Raw genomic sequence first — 24,411 nt, 5'->3', positions numbered from 1 at the left:
ATCAAAAAGGTTGATGATCTCAAATTGTTTTAATAAATAATATATAATATATATACATATATGCATGTACATGGTGTCTTAAACTTCAGTCTTTAAATATACATATATATACAATATACATATGTATATAACCATAATTTAATATTTTCATTACAATAACAAGAAAACTCATACTTTCATCCTGTGGCCATTCTCTGTGTCTTGCCTTCTCCCTTCTCCTTTTCCCCCAGCTTTCCACAAGGTAGAGAACTGTAAACCTTTTAAAAGGGTATACAGTTGACTGCCCTACTGTTCTACTCTATAGTTCTAGGACTCCCCAAATCCAAATGAGATAATATTTGTAAAGTAGTACCTAGCAAGTAAAAGTTTCATAAATGATTTTTCCCTTTCCCCAAAACACTATTTCAAGGTCAGGATTTCCCAATTTGTGTTATCTTCTCCTATTAGAATACAAGGGCAGGGACTGTTCCTTCTTTTGTATTTTGACCTCAAAGGTAAATATAGTACCCAGGATAGAGTAGGGGCTAACAAATGCTTGTCAAAAAAACATTAAGCCCTAACTTTGTACTGGGGGTGGGGAGATACAAAGAGACCAAAAACAACTCTTGCTCTCAAGCAATTTTACATTCTAATGAGGGACACCAGAGGTAAAATTAATCAATAAATAGTTATTAAGCACCAATGATGTGCCAGGGACTGTGCTAAGCCACAGAGATACAAATAAAGTAAAAAGCAATCTCTGTGCGACAAGGAACTCCAAATCAAATGGTGGAGACAATACGCAACCAAATATGTTTGAACGAGCTATATTTAAGATAAATATGACATAATTAACAGGAAGAAGGCACTCGAATTAAGAAGGGTTGAGGAAGGCTCCCTGAAAGTGAGATTTTAGAGGGAATTAAAGAAAGCCAAGGAGGCCTCAGGCACTTACTAGCAGCTGTTATCCTGAGCAAGTCACCTAACCCTAATTGCCTAGCCCTTACCATTCTTCTGCCTAGGAATTGATTCTTAAATCTCTTCTAAGACAGAAGATAACAATTTTTAAACAAAATAAAGAAAGCCAGAAAGGTCAGTTGGAGTAGAGGAGTAGAGGAGGGAGAGTGTTCCAAGTATGGAGGATAGTCAGAGAGAATGCCTAGAGATGAGAGATGGTATGATTGGTTTGTGAAAGGGCCAGGAAGCCAGTGTCACTGGATCAAAGTGTACATGGTAGGTATAAGAAGACTGGAAAGGAAGGCAGGGGATTAGGTTCTGAAGAGCTTTAAATGCCAAACAGAGCCTTTTGGATTTGCTTCTGGTGCTAACATGGTATAAGCATAACTGTGCTTTAGGGAAATCACTTTGGTGGCTGAATAGAGACTATATTGGAGTGAGGCATATATACTGGGGGCAGTAATCCAGGTGTGAGGTGAGGAGGACTTGTACTAGAGTGGTGGCAAGGTTAGAGGAGAGAAGGAGCTGGACATGAGATGTTACAAAGGTGAGATGGACAGGCCTTGGCCACATCTTGGATATGGGGATGTGAGGGTGAGAAATAGAGAGGAATCCAGGATGGCTCCTAAGGTATAAGTCCAAGGGACTGGAAAGAAGGTGGTGCCCTCTACAGTAACAGGGAAGGAGGAGGAGTGGGGAAGGGTTTAGGGGGGAAGATAATGAATTCTCTTTTGGACATAATTGAGTCTAAGATGTCTCTCAGACATCTAGTTTGAAGTGTCTGAAAAATAACTGGAGCAACTAAGTGGAGGATGGATTGGAACAGGGAGAAAAGAGGTAGAAAATCCAATTAGAATATTACTGAAATATAAAAAACTAAATCCTTTAGTTACATGTATTTGAATCTGCACTATTTAAAATTATAATTATGTAAAACGTGGCAATTATTCCAGCCCATGGAAATATGCAATGCAAATTCTAATAGTGGGACTATGGCAGGGGTATTTCTTATTTATTCTAACTGTAGTTGAGGTAAGAGGTAATAAGGGCATGAACTCTAGTGGTAGCTATATGAATGGAAAGGCAGGGACATAGTCTAGCAATGGCATGGAAAAAAAAATTATAAGATTTGGCAACTGATTGGATATGTAGGGTAAGCAAGAAGGAACTGAATATATTACAAAGGTTAACTGTCATGAGTGACTAGAAGGATGTTGATACCTTTTAATTGGGAAATTTGGAAGAGTTTGGGTTAAGGAGTAGGAACATGATGAGTTCTGTTATACGAATAATGAGTATATATAAAATTTACAGGAAGTTGGTGATTCCAGAATGTAGCTCAGGAAAGTCCCCCTAGCTTCAGGCATAGTTCAATTCAGTTGATTCCCCAATTATTGGTACTTCTTCCCTCACATAAGTATATATTTTCTACATATTTTATTTTACATAACTGTGAATATATTCTATCCCCCTAGAAGAATAAGAACATCTTGAGGTCTGGAACTGTCCCTTCTGTCTTTGTATATTCATGGCCTAGCACATTGCCTGGAACATTGCAGGCTTAATAAATTAAGGAGTGGCATTATTACTGGCAGGTTCACTTGAGAGTAGTAAAGAGTGATAACTGACAGAAAAGGAAAAGACAGAACTCTATGAGACAGATTTTAGTAAAAAGCAGAGCAATCTAGAGTCATTTACTGTAGGGGTAAATCATCTTTCAATAATGAATGAATGAGGGGCAGCTGAGTAGCTCAGTGGATTGAGAGCCAGGCCTAGAGATGGGAGGTCCTGGGTTAAAATCTGGCCTCAGACACTTCCTAGCTGTGTGACCTTGGGCAAGTCACTTAACCCCCTTGCCTAGCCCTTACCACTCTTCTGCCTTGGAACCAATACATAGTATTGGTCAAGACAGAAAGTAAGAGTTGTAAGGGATAAAAAAATAATGAATGAATGAAAAGCATTTATTATATCATAACTGTATGCTAGTACTGACTTACTCTGTCCCAAGTACTGGGGATCTAAATATAAAAGTGAGCCAACTGCTATCTTCAAGGAACTTAAGTTCTAATAGGAGGAGATAAATGTAAGAGAATGACAGCTAGGAAAGGGAATTTTTGTCTGGGAATAGTTGGATTGAATCAGATATGTCCTTTCCAGAAGCAATGATGCTGTTGAACTGATTAGAACTCCCAGAAAAAGAGGCAGGGAGTGGGTTATGTACATGTTAGAAGATGATTAGAATGAAAGCATGATTCTATTGTAGGTTTTATATAAAAGCACAAGGCGATACTGAATGTTGACAAAGATCACCCTGAATCATTATGGAAAAAAAAAGGTTATATTACTTATTATTATTTAAGAAGGCATGGAAGTAAGAAATGGATTCTAGAAAGCTTTGCAAACTTTGGATACCTAGAAAAATTTCTCAACTATCAGGAATATTAATTAATTTATAATAATTAATATTAACATAGTACTTTGCTATCTTACATATATTGTTTCATTTGATATAGCATGCCATCTGGGCTACCTCTTCAATCTAGTATTAATAGATTTGCCCATTGGCTCCTGGGGCAACGGGGGGGGGGGGGGGTGTCATTATTCTTACAAGTTCCAAGGTTAGTCTGTGGATTTATAATCTAAAACTATAGTTCATAATTCCCCCACCAATGAACTTACCTTGAATAGGCAACCATTAGACACAATTAGTTCAAAGCAAAAGCATTTACTATGATGGTCCAGTAAGAAAAGTAGCTACATGAACAAATTGTGTTATATAATGGTGATGGAATACTACTGTGCTATAAGGAATGATGAATCAATTGATTTCTATAAGAACTTAGAAACACCTCCATGAACTGATAGCAGAGTGAAATAAGCAGAACCAGGAGAACATTGTACACAGTAACTGAAACATTGTCGGAGGATCAAATGTAACTGACTTTGCTACTAATAACAATACAATGACAGGACAATTCTGAGGGACTTGTGAGAAAGAACCCTATCCACAGCTAGAGAAAGAACTCTGGGAGTAGAAATCCAGAAGAAAACATATGACACCTCTTGTTTAGATGGGTATATGACTTTGATTTTGATTTTAAAAGATTATAAAAATGAGTAATATGGAAATAGGTTTTGAGGGATAATATGTATAACCCAGTGGAATTGCTTGTCAGCTCTGGGAGGTGGGAGGGAAGAGGGGAAGGAGACAACATGAATAATGTAACCATGGAAAAAATATAAAACAAAATTAAAAAAAATTTTAAAGTAGCTACAAAACCTTAGCAAATAAACCTGGGGCACACTCTCCTACAAATACACACCATATTCATGAGGAGAATGAACACAGGGGCAGCTAAGTGGATAGAAAGTCAGGTGTAGTCTTAGGTTCAAATCTGCCCTCAGCCACTCCCTAGCTGTGTGACCCTGAGCAAGTCATATGACCCCAGTTGCTTAGTCCTTACCACTCTTCTGTCTTGGAACCAATACTTAGTATCAATTCTAAGAAAGAAAGAAGGTTAGGGTTGGAAAAAAAAAGAATGAATATAAACTTAGAGTATGCTAGTAGTTACACATACATGTTGGGAACATGGTAAGGCCAAGGTAACTCATGTCTCTCTGGTATTGAAGGGTTCTGATGATCTTCCTCTTCTCATAGAGTCCTTTTGCTGTTTTCCATTATGTTCAGTGTCTCCCTAGGCTCCCTAGGTCTGCACTCCCCAAAGTTCAACTCTCAGTTGCCAGAGCTAATTATTTCTTGAATTCATAGTCAACTTGTTTCGCTTTTTTCCTAGAAGTCTTGCTTCTCCAAGTTGCTTACTGCTTTGAGTGTTTCTCCTCTGTTTTTGTCTCTGTTCCCTCCTGTTAGTCACCCACCATTATACTATAAGCTCCTTAAGGGCAAGGACTATTTTTCTTTTTTGTATTTGTATCCCCAGAGCATAGCTCAGCACCAGGCACACAATAGGCACTTAATTTATTACATATTGGATGCATTCAACTATACTGTACTTCAAATTCTCTTGAACTAACTAGCTACTACCTTGCTGGGTACAGTCTCTCCTACTAGAAGAATAAAGTCAGGGGTGGGGAGGAAGGAGAAAGGAATCCACTACTCTTTGCCCCCAAGAGGTAAAGAATGATTCCTTCTCAGGGTTTGACTTCCTGGCTCCTATCTGGGCTGATGTCAGAACTTGAAAGCTAACTTCTTAAAGGTATAACTTCTGGATATGCCCAGTCCTTACCCAGTCAATAACAGTCACCCTTGGACCTCCTAGAATCCTTACCACTTAACCAACAAACATTTATTAAACCCTTACTCTTTACCAGACACTGTGCCACATGCTAAGGATACAAAGACAAAAATGAGTCTCTACCATTAAGAAATTTACAGTCCCTCCAGGGAAACAAAATGTACGTGTATAAATAGATACAAGCTAAATACAATATAAATAAATACAATTTGGAGGGTGTGTGCAGGGAGGCACTATCAGTTGAGGGGAATCAGGAAAGGCCTCCTGTGGAGAGTGGCACTTGAACTAACATTGGAAAGAAATGAAGAGTTCTACCAGGCAGAACTGAAGAGGGAGTGCATTGTAGGAGCACAGAGATGATATTGTATGGGAGGAACAGTAAGAAGCTATTTTAGAGCCAGAAGAACTATCTTAGTATTCATTACCTAAGCAGATATGTTTAGAGAGAAAAGCCACTTCTCTGGGAACAATATAATGCAGGAGCAAAATCCACATTAAAGATGCCAGTCTCCTCCCTGTATTCCCTCTCATTTCCTTCACAAAACCACTGACTTTTTTTTTTATTAAATAGATATCTGACAATTCAAACTGTGGGAAAATTAAGTATGGAGACATAGACTAAAACCTCAAAACTCTCCTCCAATTCTACTTCAGAAAGGAAGCCATTCATGTAGAGGGTAAAAGGTAGCCAGAGAGGGTGCTTACTTTACCTCAACTTGAATGGTTTCTCTCTCCCCAAGCTGTTTCTATCAACTGGACCAAATGAAAAAGGGGAAAAAAATTCTGCCCAAATTAAAAACCATGGCATGTCAATACTAACCAATAAATGATGGCAAATGCCCAATAGAATCAATCATTCTGATGCTGTTCATATACATAGTTAGAATTTTGTTGACCCTTAGGTTCTCTCTGATTATTCCTAACATATAATATTTAGAAACTCAAGATCAGAGATTCAGGTAGAAGGGGTTAACCGGTCCAATTCCTCATTCTCCCCAGGAGAAAACGAAGGTCCAAAGAGTTAAGTGATTTATCCAAAGTCACACAGCTTAGTAATAAAAGCGAAGCTGGGCCCCTCTGTCTCCAAGACCAATGTCTAAGGTTGCTAAAAATGTCTTGGAAATGGGCATACATAGAATGCTCATCAAATATGCAGGTGATACAAAGTTGGGAGGGACAGCTGTGACGTTGAATAGCACAGTAAGGATCCAAAAGGATAGTAATAGGCTGGAGTATTAGATGAATTAATAAAATAAATTTCATAAGGCACAAGAGTAAAGTCTTAAATTGAGGAATAAAAAAATCAACTTTGAAAGTATAAGGTGGGGGGCAGCTAGGTGGCTCAGGCGGTAGAGACACAGGCCAGTAGACTGGAGATTGTGGGTTCAAACTTGGCCTTAGACATATCTTATCTATATGACTCTGGGCAAGTCACCTAACCCCAATTGCCTAGACCAGTGATGGCAAACCTTTTAGAGACTGCATGCCATGCCCCACCTCCTGAGACCATGTGGTGTGCTGTGCCCCACCCCCCCACAGAGTGCCAGGCTCAGCCCACCCTTACCTCATATAGGGAAGGGAGGAAGAGCTCCTATTGAGCTACTAGCCGAGGGGTGGGTCATATGAGAAATGTCCTCAGTAAGTGTAGAGAGGGGGAGGGGAGTGGCCCAAGCACTCTGTTCCCCTTCAACTCTGCCACCTGGAAGCCGCCTACCTTAACCCCTATATACTCCCATTGGGCTGCTGGACAGAGGGGAAGGGGGAAAAATGTCATGTACAGTGAAGAGGGGGAGGGGAGCAGCTTTGCCTGGGTCCCTCTGCCTCTCTATTAACAAAGTCTGGGGGGGGGGGTGGCCACATGCCCACAGAGAGAGCTCTGTGTGCTGTCTTTGGCATATATGCCATAGGTTTGCCACCACTGGTCTAGACCTTAACACTCTCCTGCCTTGGAGCTGATGCTTAGTATCAATACTAAGACTGATGGTAAAAGTTAAAAAAAAAAAGTATAAGATGGGAGAGGTATGGTTAGAAAGAATGATTTTTCTGAAAAAAAAAAAAAAGACCTAAAGAGGATGGACCTAAAATGGATTGTAAACTCAATGAGTCAGCAGAGTAATGTGGCAGTAAAAAATCCTAATGCAAACTTTGAGTTACATTGAGAGGCACTGCTTCCAGAAATAGGGAGGTATCATCTTTGTGTACTCTACTCTGATCAGATCTCATTTGGAGGATTGTGTTAAATTCTGGGAACCAAAAAGGACACATAAACTGCAGAATGTCCAGAGGAGGGCAATATCCCTTTGCTCAAATCACATAACAGTAAGCTAAAAGAATTAGGCACATTTAGCCTGGGAGAAGACAGGCCCTTAGGAGAACACAGCTATGTCTTCAAACTTTTGAAGGGTTATAATGTAGAAGATGGATTACGTTTAATTCTATTTGTCCCCAGAGGGTAGGATTATGAATAATGTATAGATTTCATGCCAAGAAAACTTTCTAATGGTTAAAGCCTTGAAAGATGCTGAGTTTCTCTTCCTTAGAGGTCTTCAAGTATAGGTTCAATGATCATCTATTGGCTATACCATAGTAGAAGACTCCTTTTCAGTAAAGATTGACCAAGTGGCTGCTGAGCACCTTCTCAGCTCACAAATTCTATGATTCTCTGACTCAGTGTTTTTTCTGTACTCTGCAATAATGTCTGTTGCTATGGCTCTTTGGTGTTCTTAACCTATCAGACCTACAGTATCCTATCTTCCACAGTTATACATAGATTATTTAAGGACTATGGATAGCTTTTGTTTTCTTGGGTGAGATCTCTAGCCTGTCCTTGCTCTGGCAAAGGACATACAATAAATGTTGAGAACTAGACAGTCTTGCCCATGCCATAGGAGTTCCCCTTGGGACTGTTTTCTTGGACTCAATCTCTGGGCTTATGGGATATGAACAATGGCTACCACAAACCCTAAACAATAAAAATTCAAAAGTTAAAAAATGTGTGTGTGTGTGTGTGTGTGTGTGTGTGTGTGTGTGTGTGTGTGTAATATGGGGGGGAAAGAAGCCACATACACTTTGGAAAGAATTCGTTATCTCCAGGAAACACATCCAAAAGCAACTTCTCTGAATAAGTGATTTATCAGAGATATAGGTGATTTCCTAGCTGTCACTGGAAAGCAGCCAACCTAAAAGGTAATCAAGGAAAAACAAGATATAAACTTGGAAACCAACATGCCATGAAATTAAACTCTGCTGAAAATAAGGGTGAAATGAGGACAACAAAAGCAAACTGCTAGGCAGTGGTAGTTTTAGAGTTCAGAAAATGAGAGTTACAGAATAGGAATTTTAACAATTCAATCCAGCAAAGATTTATTAAAGGATTTTGTGCCAGGCCTTAGGAAAGACATTCAAAGATAAAAAAAAAAGGTGACAATCTATATTTTTGAAAGCCCACTAGAAAACATGAAATGCCTACTCTGTGCTAGGAGTAGAGATGGGGGAAGAGGGGATTCAAAATTTCTCCATAACAAGTTCTCTGCCATCATGAAACTTAGTTTCCCTCCAGGTGAGAGGGTCTATGCTTGGATAACATGAATGTAAGACTTGCCCTGTTTTGTCAGTAGGACAGGAATGTACTCATCAGACTACCACAGATTAACCAAAATGGTCCTTAAGGCTTTCTAACTCTTTATACTCTAAATCTCTAGGCATCCTTCTGGTTATTCATTAGGTTTCCTAGGAAAACTCCATTAAGACTTCTGGACATTCTAAAAAGATTTGAAAAATGCATGTTACCATACACTGGAAGCATGGAAATTATGCTATAACACATTCAATGTGACTGGTCACAAGATAAATGCTGAAATGCCACGGAAAGAAAACATTTATGGCATTAAAAATATATGCCTTCAAGGGCAGATAGGTAGTATAGTAAATAGAACGCCACATCTTGAATTAGGAGGACACTATGGTCTTGGGCACTTTCTAGCTATATGACCCTGGGCAAGTCACAACCCCCATTGCCTAGCCCTTGCTTTTCTGTCTTAGAGTTGTTACTAAGATGGAAAGTAAGGGTTTTAGAATATTATATATATATATATATATACATATATATATATATATATTTACCAAAAAAACAGTAGTAAAAAGCACCCCCCACATATAACATATATATCTTGTGGGCATCTTCGGAGTTTGCTTATTCATGGTCCCCATTCTGTTTCCCTATATATCTTAATATCAATAATGTCAATACCCTGCCTAGTTAACAAGGATATCCAATTTGTTGGCATAAATTATCTCCCATCAAAAATCAATATTTTGAGATTTGAGTACAAATCACTATCAGGTAAGTTTGAGTGTGGCATGGACAAGTTTGCTCAGTGCCTGATACCCTCTAGAGGAACTGACCACTAAAGTTCTTAACAGTCAGAACTGAGGCTTCATTTGAGCATCATAGCAATCTCATCAAGCAGCGCAGCCAGTGGATGGCAGCCTCAAGAGTTTGCTAGACTCTTGTCAATAAAATTTTAGAGTCAACCTTGCCTCCTACTTCTTCCTTATCAGGTTTGGCTTTCAAAATCGCTTAGGACATACAGTCTATAGACTTGATGTGGCTTGCGAATGGTTTCATCAGATCATTAACCCATCAGACCATTTTAAGAATATAAGAGAGAGAGTGTATGGTGCAGTAGATAGAAAGCTGGTGTCAAAGTCAGGAAGCCCCGAGTTCAGAGTTCCTTTTCTGAAATACATCTATCTCATTAGGCACTTTTTGAAGACTAGAAGTTGCAAACAGCTGTCGATTCTCTAATCATTCTATCTCCAGTTAGAGGGAGGTTGCTCATTAGGATGAGTTTTCCACATGGATGGAATCATAGGTTTAGACCTCCACCTTTTCCTCAAAGATTGGTAGTACTATGTAAAGAAAAATAGGCAAAGACTTGTTTATGTATAATTTAAGAAATACTTGTATAACATTTAGCAATGTTAATAATAGCCAATATTCATGTAGAGCTTATGATTGCCAAAGATATGTACTAATCACTTTATAATTATTTCATTTGAAAGAGCAACCACAAAACAATCAAAAGTAAATGTTACTAAATTACAAAGAACAAGCATATCTCCAAAAAAGAGCTAAGAGCAGATGCCCCCATCCCACCCTTTGCAGAGATGGAACCCACTGGATATATTTTCAGAATTTTTCAGTGTTCTCATGAATTTTCCTGATTTTTTCCCTCTTCTTTTCCTTTAAAAATATTATCTGTTACATGAGATGGTTCTCTGGGACAGGGGAGGGGAAGGGAGGCTAGCGAGATTTTAGTGATATTAAAAATGACATCTAAAATCAGAAAGAGATAGTAAAGGAAGAGAAAGAAAGAGAAATTACTTTTAAAACAACTGGAGACAGTTTAAAACACTTTGGAATCTACCTGCCAATACACAGGAACTATGTGAATGCAATTACAAAACACTTCATACAAATACAGATCTAAACAACTGGAGAAACATAAATTGCTCATGGTAGGGCAACCTAATATAATAAAAATGGCAATATTAACTAAATGAATTTATTTATTTAATGTCATTCAAATTAAACTACCAAAGAATTATTTTATAGAGCTAGAAAAAATAATTATGAAATTCATCAGGAGAAATAAAAGGTCAAGAATAACAAGGGAATCAATGAAAAAAGTACAGAAAGACTGTCAAGTAGTACTAGATCTCAAACTATATTACAGTGTTAATCATCAAAAGTCTGGTACTGGATAATAAACAGAGTGGTAGATCAATGGACTAGATCAGACACATGACGTACAGAAGCAAATGACTATAGTAATCAGACATTCAATAAATCCAAAGATCTAAGCTATTGCTAGGAAACTGGAAAGCAGTCTGGCAAAAACTAGCTATAAACCAGCATCTCCCTCCATGTACCAAGATAAGCTCAAAATTTGGACATGAAAGGTGATATCATAAATAATCATTAGGGGAACATGGAAGAAATTATCCATCAGATCTATAGATAAAGGAAGGGTTTGTGACCAAAGAAGAGATAAAGAGAACCCTTATGGGGAAAATGGACAATTTTGATTAAAAGTAAAAAAAAAAGGTTTTGCATAAGCGAAACAATATGGCCAGAATTAGAAAGCAGGAAACTGGGGGGGGGGGGGGGGAGTTTACAACATGTTTATCTGATAAAAGCCTCATTTTTCAAATATATAGAGAATTGCAAGATTTATAAAAATTCCCTAACTGATAAATGATCAAAGAATATGAACAGGCAGCTTTCAGAAGAAATCAAGGCTAACACCAGGCACGTGAAAAATGTTCTAAATCACTATTTGAGAGATCTAAATTAAAATGAATCTGGGGTTTTCACACCCATTAGATTGGCTAAGATGACAGAAAAAGAAAATGCCAAATGCTGGAGAGGATAGAGAAAAATAGGTACATTCATGCATTGCTGGTGAAGTTGTGAACTGGTTCAACCATTCTAGTAGAACAATTTGTATCTTTGCCCAAAGGGCTATACTGTGCATATTCTCTGACCCAGCAATATTGCTATTCTATGTCAATTTGATAGAGATTTCTTAAAGGAACCACGTAACTGGAACGACCTCTAGGAATCTATGCAGAGTGAAAAGAGCAGAACCAGAACATTATACACAGAGACTGATACATTATGGCACAATCAAATGTAATAGACTTTTCTACTAGTAGCAATGCAATGACCCAGTTCAGTCCAGAGGAACATGGAAGAAAGAATGTTATCCACATCCAGAGAAAGAAGTGTGGATATAGAAATGCATTAGAAAAATATATGATTGATCACATAGTGCCATAGGGACGTGATTAGGCTTTTGATGTTAAAGGATCACTCTACTGCAAATATGAATTAAATAGAAATAGGTTTTGAAAAATGATACATGCATATAACCCAGTGGAACTGCTTATCAGCTTTAGGAGGGGGGAAGAGATGGGAGAGGATCATGAATCATGGAAAAATATTCTAAATAAAAAAAATTTTTAAAAGAATGATAAAAATAAATAAAAGAACCACATATTCAAAAATATTTATAGCAGTTCCTTTTGTGGTGGCAAAGAATTGGAAAATGAGGGGATGCTTATCTGTTGGGGAATGGTTGAACAAGTCATATATGATTGTAATGAAATACTATTATGCTATAAAAAATGATGAAAGGGATTGTTATAGAAAAACTTGGGAAGACTTGTATGAACTGATATGAAGTGAAGTGAGTAGAACCAAGAGAACAAAGTATAAACTAATAGCAGTATTGTAATAATAATCAAGATCAACACGATTATCCATGACAATTCCAAAGGATTCATGATGAAAAATGCTATCTACCTCCAGAGAGAAAATTGGTGAAATCTGAGTTCAGATTGAAGCATAGTTCTTTCATTTTCTTTTTCTTGTCTATTTTTAATTCCACAACATGGCTAATGTGGAAATGTCTTACATAATTTCATATCAATAATGAATATTGTATTTCCTGCCTTCTCAATGGGTGCAGGAGGGACTAAAGGAGAATTTGTAACTGAAAAGAATTTTTGAAAAATGCATCAATTTTTTAAGAAAAGGAAACCCTTATCCTCTTAGTATCAATTCTAAAATCTGCAAGGTCTAGGCAATTGGAGTTAAGTGACTTCCCCAGAGTCACGTAGCTAAGAAGTATCTGAGGCCAGATTTTAACAAGGTCCTCCCAACTCCAGGCCTGGTGCTCTACTGTGCTACCTAGCTACCCCTAAAAACTTGTTTAAAAAAATAAAAAGCACTAGATTTCCCCAGAAAAGAAAAAACAATCAATTAGAAATCTGTGAAGTGGCATTTGGCCCTCAATAGAGTACTTTGTGCAAGGACATGTTTCTTTGTATTATAGTACTATGTATCATACCCTTTTAGTTATCTTTAAACCAGGACAGAAATCAGAAAGGTACTGTGCCTTAAACTAAACTTTTGTATCTTACCCAGTGAGATACAAAAATGATGTCTGTGCTATTAGTGATCAAATAGTTATTTTTTTTCTAGATTGAGACAAATTAACTTGCTTAAGCAATCTTTTAAGGATACAGAATCATTGAATCTCAGAGTTGAATGGATCTTTGCAAGAGGTATGCTGGGGCTACCTCTCAAAGAGTTCAATTGTTAAATTTTCAGCATGAGCAATTAAACTTCGGAAATAAATAAATACTACAAATCAAGACTTGACTTAATTGTTGTATTGATTGTCTGGACTTAATATAGTCATGGAAAAATGATAATAATATATATTAAATTTTAAAGTGTGTCTTCTGTATTTTTCCACCCTTAGAGGAGCTAACACACCATTGGATATCAGTGACCATCATCTGATCCAATCCATGTTGTTGTTTAGTCATCTGTGACCTCATTTGGGGTTTTGTTGGCAAAAATACTAGAGTGGCTTGCCATTTCTTTCTCCAGCTTATTTTACAAATGAGGAAACTGAGGCAAATAGCATTAAGTGACTTACCTAGGGTCACATAGCTGGTAAGTGTCTGAGGCCTGATTTGAACTTGGGAAGATGAATCCTCCTAACTTCAGGCCTGATTTCACCTGCTCTACCTAGATGACTGATACAATCCATAGCAGAAAAGAATCCCTTCTAAAGCATATCAATATATCAACCAAATGGATATCTAGCCTCTGCTGGAAGACCTCCAAAGAGGAGAAACTACCACTAAAGCGAGCCCCCCAAGAGGGCAAAGAACAAATCTTATGTGGCTTTATTTGAAAATTCCTCAAAGGATTTCCCTAGTTTATCTTAGACCTCTAAGGAGTTGTGTGATACTACCATGTAGTACTTAAAATAAAACAACCTACAGCAAAATATACTAAAAAATGTGGGCTGCTAGGTGGCTCAGTGTATTGAGAGGCAGGCCTTGAGATGGGAGGTCCTGAGTCCAAATCTGACCTCAGACACATCCTAGCTGTGTGACCCTGGGCAAACCGCCTTTCTGTCTTGGAAACAATACGCAATATTGATTCCAAGAGAGAAGATAAGGGCTTAAAAAATACATATATATATATACACATATATATTTAAATCATGAGATAAAATACTAATCTTTATTTTTTTTCAGCTTTCAATGGTTTTTAAATTAAAATTTTATTTTTATCATCATGCACTTCCATATTGGTCATTGTTGGAAGAACATACTCATACAAAATCCAAACACCAAAATAAAACCATAAATACACTAATGTGAAAGACAGTATTCCTTGATCCACATCCATCTGAATCTAACAGTTCTTTCTCTGGAGAAATCTTTATTTTTACGAAGGAAGAAGCAGGATGGTATAGTGAATTGGGGAGACAAAGGATGTAGGTTCAAATTCTGATTCTTCCACTTAATAATTATATGATTTTGGATAAGTCATTAACTACCTTACCTCATCAGTAAAATAGGGATAATAATAGTACCTATTTCACAAGGTTATTATGAGGATCAAATGAGATAGATTGTAGATGTAAAATGCTCAGCAAAACCTTAAAGTACTATATAAATACTATTTTTATTACTAATAATTTTTTTAAAATCCGGGTCTCACTTGAAAAATCAACAGGGCTCTGTTCTGATGTGTCTCTCTCTATCTCTGAATAGAGAATATATAGTAAACACACAGCAGGAATAAAATGCTTCAGCCTAACTGGACTTCTTTCTGTTCTTTATTCCCTGAACATACAAGTACTCTTCTACTTTTGTGCCTTTGCACATGTTGTTCCCCACCCCTGAGACTTCTTTGGTTAAATTCTTACCCATCCTTTAATATCCAACTCATGCTACTTCCATAAAGCCTTTCTTGACTCCCTGGATGTGTTATGACTTTATCTCCTTGATCTCCATGAAATAATTTGTTTTAAAACTTCTTTATGCATATTTATCATGCAATATTGTATCATTTTATAGTGATCAGCATAGTCATATTATCTTCCTCCTAGACATGAAGGCAGAGAGTACCATATATAAACTTTGTATCTCCCCCATCCCCTGCCTTAATGCTCTGAGGGCAGTAGAAATTTTATAAATGCCTATTGAATTAAGTCCAGCCCATTTCAGCCCGAGATAACAAATGATAAATTATTAATTATTCAAATAATGCAAGAGCACAATTAAGTTCAATATAAGCACATTGAGTCCATGTGAGAAGTAAGAATCAATAGAAGATACATTTAGATCAGTGGTTCTCAAAGTGTAGCTCCCAGACCTCTGGGGGGTCCTCACGACGCTGTAAGGAAGTTCAATAGATTAAAACTATTTTTATGAAATTACCAAGATGTTATTTGTCTATTAAAATTCTCCTTTTTTCAACTACACATCTGTGTGGGGTTGGATTTTCTTCATATACTTCAATCAAAATCACATATTGCAATGATGGAATACAGCAGTATTGTTTTTAACCCTTACCTTCTACCTTTGAATCAATACTGTATATTGCTTCCAAGGTGGAAGAGTGGTTAGGGGTTGGCAACTGGGGTCAAGTGACTTGCCCAAGGTCACAGAGCTAGAAATACCCTGAGGACACATTTGAACCCAGGACCTCCCAACTTCAGGCCTGGCTCTCAATCTAATGAATCTCCTACCTGCCCCTGAATACAGAAGTATTTATTAGAATCTAGCCATTTCCTATTGAGCTAGCCATTGAAGACATTGGCAAAAACATGTAAATAAAAATATGGTAAATATTGACAAAATATGTAATTAAGGATATTTACATCTTTTTGCCAATCTCTTTAACAATGTCATTCTCAAATTTTTTATTTTGGAAAATATTGTTATATTTTCATAAAAGATGTTATGTTAACATGTAATACATTTCTTATTTTTAAATGAATTAATAAACATTTTTAAATTTTATTGATTTAAATTTTGAATACAGCAAATATCAATGGATATAATCCACATAAACAAAAGTTCTTTGACATCCTCAACGATTTTTAAGAGTTTAAAAGGGTCCCAAGACCAAAATGTTTGAGAAGCACTGATTGAGATAAAGCCTAAGGAAAAATCTAGAGAAGAATAGAAGAATATACCATATAGAGGAAAGACATAATCCCTACCCATGACAAGATCTGGTATCTGGAACTATCTAGATGTCTGAGTAAGATTAAGATGACCACAATTAGAAACATTTAAGATAATAAAGAACATCAAGCAGTATGACACCACCTACAAATATCAAAGAGAAAAAAAGATAGCAAAATGAAAATTTAATTTGAAGACTCCAGGCATACCAATATCTTAAATTTAAAGGAATTTGGCAAAAGAACTTTATGTCTAACATCACCTAGTGAGTGAAAATGGAAGGAAGAACTCCATCAAATATACTGGAAAATGCTAAACTGGAGAGGACCACACAGCTTCCACAAGCCTTGAGGACACCAGAATTTGCTTCCATTTTCATTTCCCCTCTCTAGCCCTGTCTCTTCATTTGGAAAAGGGGGAAACAGTGAAAATTGATCTTTATAGAGCACTTTTCAAATATGATCTCACATAAACCTCATAGCAACCCTGTGCAGTAGGTACTGGGATCATGTAAGAAACAGAGGCTTAAGCACATTAAATAGCTTGCCAACTGTGACATAGCTAGTGTATCCCAGAGATGAGATTTGAACTCTAGTCTTCTAGACTTCTAATACAACAATTCTATCTACTACCTTTACACTTTCTAATAATTCTTCTAAGTACTTCCCTCATATTGTTGAGGTTCAAATGTACTTTTTAAAAATTTAATTAATTTAGAATATTTTTCCATGGTTACATGATTCATGTTCTTTCCCTCTCTTCCACCTATCCCCCTCCCATAGCCAAAGAACAATTCAACTGAGTTTTACATGTATCATCAAATGTACTTTTTAATCTTTAGTGTAATATGCAAATGTTGGTTATTATTATTATTTTTTAAACTCTTAGCTTCCATCTTGGAGTCAATACTGTGTATTGGCTCCAAGGCAGAAGAGTGGGAAGGGCTAGGCAATGGGGGTCAAGTGACTTGCCCAGGGTCACACAGATGGGAAGTGTCTGAGGCTAGATTTGAACCTAGGACCTCCCGTCTCTAGGCCTGACTTTCAATCCACTGAGCTACCCGGCTGCCCCCTGGTTATTATTATTAACTATATCAGAGCTGGGGAAGCTAGATAGTATAGTGGATAGAATGTTTGGCCTAAAGACAGGAAGATTTATTTTCCTGAGTTAAAATATGGCCTTTAGCTGGATGACCCTGTACAAGTCACGTAATCCTGCTTGCCTCAGGTTCTTCATCTGTAAAATGAAGGAAATGGCAAACTACTCCAGTATCCCAAGTGAAGTGTCAGACAGATCTGAAATGACTGAACTACAATAACAACATCAGAGTCTAGGGTAGTGATGGTGAACCTCTTAGTGCCCAAACTTCAACCTTCATGCTGCATTCGAGTCCCCCTCCCCCAGCCCCTTTACACCAGACAGGGGAGGGAGGAAGCCCTCCCATTGAGCTGATGGACATAAGGTTGGGTCATGTCAGAAATGTCCTCAGTTGTGCATGGAGAAGGAGAAGGGAACAGCCCCCTCTTGCATGCTCCAGCATATGTGCCACAGGTTCCCCAACACAGGTCTAGGGCCTCTGACTCCAAATTCAGGTCTCTTCTCACCTACATGAATGTCTGTATGAGTAGGCTTCCATACAAGCCTCTAAGCCTCTTCATTTGAGTCTATGGTAGCCTGGTATAATAATTACATTATTGAACCTAGGTTCAAGTTCTAACTATTAGGGCTAGGAAAATTACTTTGTCTTTCTAATCCTTAGTTTTCTCATCTTAAAAACGAGGATAATAATGTTTGCCCTGCTGACCTCACAGGTTTTTGTAAGGAAATGCTCTGTAAACTTTAAAGTGTTATATAAATTCAAGTTGTTAATATGAGTAAAATACTAGTCATTCTGTAAACTATAATGAAAAATTGTATACAGATAACACATATTGAAAACTTAACTAAGGAAATGAACCTTGAAATTTCTATTTGGAAACTTAAAAGATGAAAAACACAGAAGGGCATTAAGATTTTTTTCTTTTCAAAATTCCTTATTGCATGATACCTTGTAGTACTTTTTCAGAAGTAGAAGTCTGGACATGAACCCCTATATATGCTTTGATACTGATGTACCATAATTCATTTTACAGTATATCATCTACTTTCTCCCCCCAACAAAATCATTGTTTACTGCTGGCAAGCTAGAAATCAGCTTTAATAATGCATAGTGCACAGTGAATACTCTATGAGTATCAATGTCAGAATAGTGCTGAACTTTTTATCTTCTTCTGCTTAATGAACTAGAACAAAGGACTGTTATTTCAAAAATCTAGAAGTCTTCTATTTCAGCATATCATCCAAGAACTATTAAACCTAAATGCTGATCCATGCTGACCTCTTAAAAGAACTTGATTAGAAAATGTCTCTGAGAAATCTCCCAGAGACTTCTAACCTAATCAAAAATTATGCCAATGACCTCATAGGATCAGAGATTTGGGCTGAAAGGACAGTCCCCTCATTTTACAGATGAAGAAGTAGGAGTCCCCCAAGAGGTTAAATGTCTTTTGTCCAAGGTCACAAGGTCTAGGATTCACACTCATGTCCTCTGACTCCATATTCATCAAATTTTCCACTTTACCATACACTCTGTTCATTCTAAGCCAGATACTCTGAAGGTGCTATTCAAGGTAGGTGGCCTACATGATTTCTTCTCTCTTTTTTTTTTCATTCAAAAGTATGGTGTTGTCACACTGAAAATTACACAGGCTTATTACCTATTGATATTAAACTGAAATAATACTTTAGATAGAATTTAAGCTGCTAAAAAAGCTTTTTTAAAACTTAACTTCCCATATGGTCTGATAGAACCACCTATAATTAGATATTATTATTATTAAATAATGACTCAGGACAGACTGTCCATGTCACCAACGTGGAGTATATCTCTAATCACAACCTTTTTTGAACTGGACCTGTTCAGCTACCAATACAGTTTAAAAATTGGCTACAATTAAAGAAGAGGAAATTGGCCAGTTCTGAAAAGGAAAGAAAGGTTAGATTTATTTTTTTTCCTAACTGGGAATCTTGAGATTCATATGTTGCTTTTTAAAAAAAAAATTTAACTAAAGATCGGCGACACAAAGCAGAGACTGTATTCCTCACTTGGAATTACCAAATTAAATAATTGTATTTTATTCCTAAACCATTAGCTGTTCTGCCTTCAAGGGGGAAAAAAAGACCTGCTAATAAAAACACACATATTTTGATCATGAAACAAAATTTGAGAAAACCATGCCTTTTCTAAAATAGCAGATATCGAAAAAATCAACGCAATAAGCTTTTAATTATACTACCAAGTCCAATATCGTATCTCTAGCACTACATCTCCTTTCCATCACTCACCCCTCCCTTTTTCAACGATCCTCACCAACCCTCAAAAGATGCATGATTTCGCCATAGGATGCCATCATTGATGAATACTAGCCTCTGAGTTATTCTATTCAAGGGAGTTTATTCAAAGACAATAAAAGAACTGGAGCGAAAAGGCAGAGGAATAAAGATAGAGAGGGATATGAAGGTTTTGGAGAGCTGTCTTTTAACTAGTAAATGTCTCTTAACCATATTTCTTAGCATCAGGGATGCAGTGGTCACGATAAGTTTTTGGATGACAAATTTCGATTTTCTTAATTAAAAGAGGGAGGCAGAAGGCGATGAGGAAAAGAGAGAATGAGAGGTTGTTTTTGCCACCCGGTATAGATTTGAGCCCATTGACCACTGCATCTTCCTTCTAGAGGAAAGAGTTTAGGAGGGCGGAGCATCTCTCTCTCATCAGATTCTCAAGACTTTTCCCACTAGTCCGCAATCTTAAGCTTTTTCTACCCCCATTCTTCCACAATCCGTATTTTAGGTTGGGTTTCCTAATCCACTTCCGGTAACAAACTCCTCCCTCTGCCTCTAGAAATAATGTAACAATTTTCCCTCCAGTTTTTTTTTTTTCTAAAGGGAGCCGCAGACTGCAACCCCCGAGCGGCTCAGAGACTAAGATTTTTCACCCCACCCCCACCCCCAGCCAGCTGTGTACAGTTGGGGCGGAGAAAGGGAGCGCGTAAGGTGAAGGAGGAAGAGGGAAGGGGGGGTAGGATCTTCACCCCACCCCCACCATTCCCATTGCTGCGGATGGAGGTGGGGGAAAGTAATTCAATCCCCCCCATATCTCCCCTCACATTCTCGAAGTGGACACCCCCACCTCAATTTCCCCAGTTTAAATTGATTTTGAGGGTCCCCGTCTCCCCAAGGCACCATCCCTTCGCCTGACTCCTTTTCTCTCTGGCCCCCCCTCTCCCCCAGGGGAAGGCCTGGTTTGTCTGCAGGGATCCAGCAACAGCTGCTGCTGCGGAGGCCGCGCTCTGCACAACTGCAGGGGTTTGGGGGGTGGCCAGGGGCAGGGCGGCGGCGACAGCTGGAGCAGCTGTGGAGAGTAGGGGGGAGTCGTGGAAGAGAAAGCGAACGCAGGGCAGACAAGCGGGTCCCCAGCTGTTCCAGCTGCTGGTTCCTCCACCGCTGGCCCGTGCAATATTTTTTCTCCTGCCTCCCTTCTCCCTCCCCCCCCCCCCCATCTTTCTCACCGCTACCTGAACCCTCCCTGGGAGCGAACACACAAACTCCCTAGCAGCAGGTCTCAGGCCTGTAAGGGGGAGCGGGGAGGAGCTGGGGTGGGGGGGCAGGGGGAGGCCTGCGAGTTTCTAACCTTGTTCTTATAAACAAACCCACATGTGCAGCTGCCGCTGCAGCAACTCACCCCACAATCCCGGATACAAGTCCTGCCCCTTTAAGAGAGAGAGGAAAAAAAAAAACAACCTTCCCCAGCCCGCCTCCCACCCCTCCTTTCCCCTCCCTTTGACAGGGACCTTTGTCTCCCTCCTGTCGGCCCCGCCCCTCCTCCTTCTCTTCGTTCTCCTCCTCCTTCGTCTCCCCCTCCCCATCCTCCTCTTCGTTCTTCTCCCCGAGCCCCTCCTCCCCCCGCCTCCTCCCTTAAGGCACACTCCCTCCCACTCCTTGGCTTCGCTGTCTCAGAGAGGCTGGGGGAGGGGTAGAATTGACCAATAGCAAGCGAGAATGAGATCGTGGCTGCGGCGTCGCCTACGTAAACCAATGAAAGGAGGTCTTAGTGAGAGGCCCTGCCGAGCGCGTGTGTAGCGGGAGACGGGAAGCGATTGAGAGTCTGAGAGAGATTGATTGAGAGGAGAGGGAAGATGGAGGCCTCTGACGGCGCGGCTTCAGCCGCGTCCACCGCTTCGGCTGTTCCTGTGGACACGCCCGCAGCTAATGGGGACATGGGTCGGCCCCGGCGAGGCCTGGGCCTGGTGCCCGAGCGGCTCCAGAAGCGCGAACAGGAGCGGCTATTGGAGGTGGAGCGGCGGAAGCAGGAGCGGCAGAACCAGACGGTGGAGGAGGAGAAGAGCGACTTCTTCGCGGCCGCCTTCGCCCGCGAGCGGGAGGCCGTGGAGCGGCTGCTGGGGTGCGCGGACCAGGAGGCGCCGGGTCCGGGCGCGGACCCCGCGAAGCTGGACGAGGCTGCCTCGCGGCTGCAGGCGCTCCAAAAGCTGCTTAACGACGCCGTGCTCTACCTGGCGCCCTACGACTTGCGGCTCGGTCAAGAGGCGCTGGCGCGGCTACAGGGGGCTTTAGCCGAGCGGCGCCAGGAGCTGCAGCCCAAGAAGCGCTTCGCCTTCAAGTCCCGCCGGAAGGACCCTGCCGCTTCGGCCCCTAGCCCGGCAACCTCGGCCCCACCGCCGGAGAAGCCGCCGCAGCTGCAGCAGCCACCGCCCCAGCCCACGCCCCCGCTGTTAGGCGGGGTCCTAGTCCCCTCTGTTTCTGGCTTCTCCAATCGAGAGTCAGAGACCCTGCAGATGCAGGCGAAGGAGCTGCACCAGCGCGACATACTCCTGACCGGGCTGACGGACTGCACGATCCGGCTGTACGGGAACCCCAATACGCTGCGGCTGACCAAAGCCCGCGGCTGCACGGTGCTCTGCGGGCCCGTCTCAACCTCGGTGTTCCTGGAGGACTGCATCGGCTGCGTCCTGGCTGTGGCTTGTCAGCAGCTCCGCACGCACACTACCCGGGACACCCGCATCTTCCTGCAAGTGACCAGCCGAGCCATAGTAGAGGACTGTAGCGGTGTCCAGTTCGCCCCGTATTCTTGGAGCTACCCGGGGATCGACCAGGACTTTGAGGGGTCTGGGCTAGATAGGAACAAAAACAACTGGAGGGATGTTGACGATTTCAATTGGTTGGCCCGAGGTGTGGCCTCCCCGAACTGGAGTATTCTTCCAGAAGAGGAGAGGATAATCCAGTGGGACTGATAGCAGTGTCAAGGTTCCCCCTGCTAATTGACTGTTTCCAGCTAGTGGACGCCACAATGCACCTGTTCTTAACACTTGCACTTTATGACAAGTTTTCAGTGTCTTAATACTGGCAATCGTGAGGATTCTCCGTTATAATTTCTATTGTAAATAGCTCACGTTTAGACAATGTAGTGTTCTGCTGTTGGAGAATTTTAAAATAGTCATCTTATTTTTCTAGCTCTTTGTTGATGATTGATGATTCGAGTTGGCTCCATTGGGATGAATAAAAATGAAACCAGTCATGAGTTTATATATATTTCTTGTTCATAGTTTTAGTGTCTTGTAGAATACCACCTATTGCTAGTTAGTATAGAAAAGTGATATTACTTAAGGCCACCCAGCAGGTTGCTATTGAATTATTTTGTAGGTCAACCCAGTTTCTCATTTCAGGATTGATTTATTACTTAAGTGGTACACAGACTGGGCTAGCATTTATATCGATTTAGGGCTCAGGATTTTAACTGCAGAAGCTAGTCCTGGGGCTGAATTTATTGGTTTTATCCACAAAAATCCACAACTGTTTTTATCCACAAAATCTAGCATGGAGCTAATATAGCACAAAACTTCCTTGTGATTTGTTAAGGATTTAGAAGATTTAGAAGAACAACTTTTACCGTTATGAACTGGGATGCATGGTACAGAAAGCAATTATTTTGTGAGGGTAAATGGCTAGGTTAACCTTTTTAGGCCCAAGATATGTTTAAATGCGGAAGAGGATTGAGGCAAATACCAGATCAATCTGAAGGTTTTCTTTGATCTCAGTTTTCCTATTTTTTTAAGAGAATAATTGACCTCCACAAGTTATTAAATGTACAGTCTTTTATGAAATTTTATAGGTGAAGTATTCAATCTTATTGTTTTAAAATCTCATAAGACCTGTATTTTATATTTTGTAACTAGAGGTTTTCAAAAAAAGCCTTAGTCATTTTAGTTATCCTTCAAAATGTGGTTAATTTGGTTGTAATTCTTAAAGGTCATGATAAGCACAATTCTGTGAAAAGTAAAATTGCAATAGGATTTTAAAAAGTAATGTTCTTAGAAAAGTGTAGGGATGACATGAAGAAAATGATAGGTGTTAAGGATCTTCTATGCTAAAAGCTATATAAATATTAGCTATTACTATTATAATTATTACATAGAACTCTTAAGCTTTGCATATATGTAATTCCCACAGAAAACCCCATCAGATAGGGTTTATGTTCCTTTTTTTTACTGATAAGAAAAATACTCAGAAGTGTTTTCTCTTAAATTTTTATTGGTATCTTTTTTTTAAAAGCAAATTCATTTCCAAATATATTCCTCCCTTCCCCAGAGAGCCAACCCTTTTAACAAAGAAAAGAAAGGTAGTTCAGTAAAATTAAGTAATATATTGTTGAAGTCCAAGAAAATATTCAATATCCTATACCCCTTCTATCTGCAAAAAAAACGTTTTTTTTTTCTTTTGGGAATTTTGAGCATGATCATAATTATATATTCATTTATATGATCATTGGGTGTAGTTTTTCTGGTTCTTGCTCGGGAAGTCTTCAGAACCAGCAAGAAATGAGGTAGGAATATTTTGGTTCAAAATACGCTGTTCTTTTCATTACAAACAAGAGGAGACTTCCTGTTAAAGAGAAAAAATTTAAGTCTGCTAGGGACCTTATTTACAACCTATTCCAACTCAAGAGAAAAGTGAATCCCAGGGACATAAATCATCAATATAAATATCAAATATGAAGTGAGATTTGAATCCATGTTTCCTATTCTATAATATAGCCCTTATT

At 39.3% G+C, this 24,411-nt stretch overlaps 2 protein-coding genes across 2 annotated transcripts in view; one reads left to right on the top strand and one right to left on the bottom strand.

Moving 5' to 3' along the window:
* Positions 1-21,183, bottom strand: part of BICRAL (BICRA like chromatin remodeling complex associated protein) — a 98,142-nt gene extending 76,959 nt beyond the window's left edge. The window contains exon 1 of the mRNA XM_007483931.3: positions 21,037-21,183. The gene's annotated coding sequence lies outside the window, so the exon portion shown is untranslated. The remainder of the gene's footprint in view (positions 1-21,036) is intronic.
* Positions 21,184-21,330: 147 nt separating this feature from the next.
* On the top strand, positions 21,331-22,885 carry TBCC (tubulin folding cofactor C). Its single transcript, XM_001362970.4, has one exon. The coding sequence runs from the start codon at positions 21,491-21,493 to the stop codon at positions 22,601-22,603; it is 1,113 nt and encodes a 370-aa protein (XP_001363007.1). The 5' UTR covers positions 21,331-21,490; the 3' UTR covers positions 22,604-22,885.
* Positions 22,886-24,411: the final 1,526 nt, after the last annotated feature.

This window comes from Monodelphis domestica, chromosome 2 (genome assembly GCF_027887165.1).
Source record: "Monodelphis domestica isolate mMonDom1 chromosome 2, mMonDom1.pri, whole genome shotgun sequence".
NCBI lineage: Eukaryota > Metazoa > Chordata > Mammalia > Didelphimorphia > Didelphidae > Monodelphis > Monodelphis domestica.
Note: the sequence above shows the minus strand (reverse complement) of the source record. Positions and strands in the feature narration are given on the sequence as shown.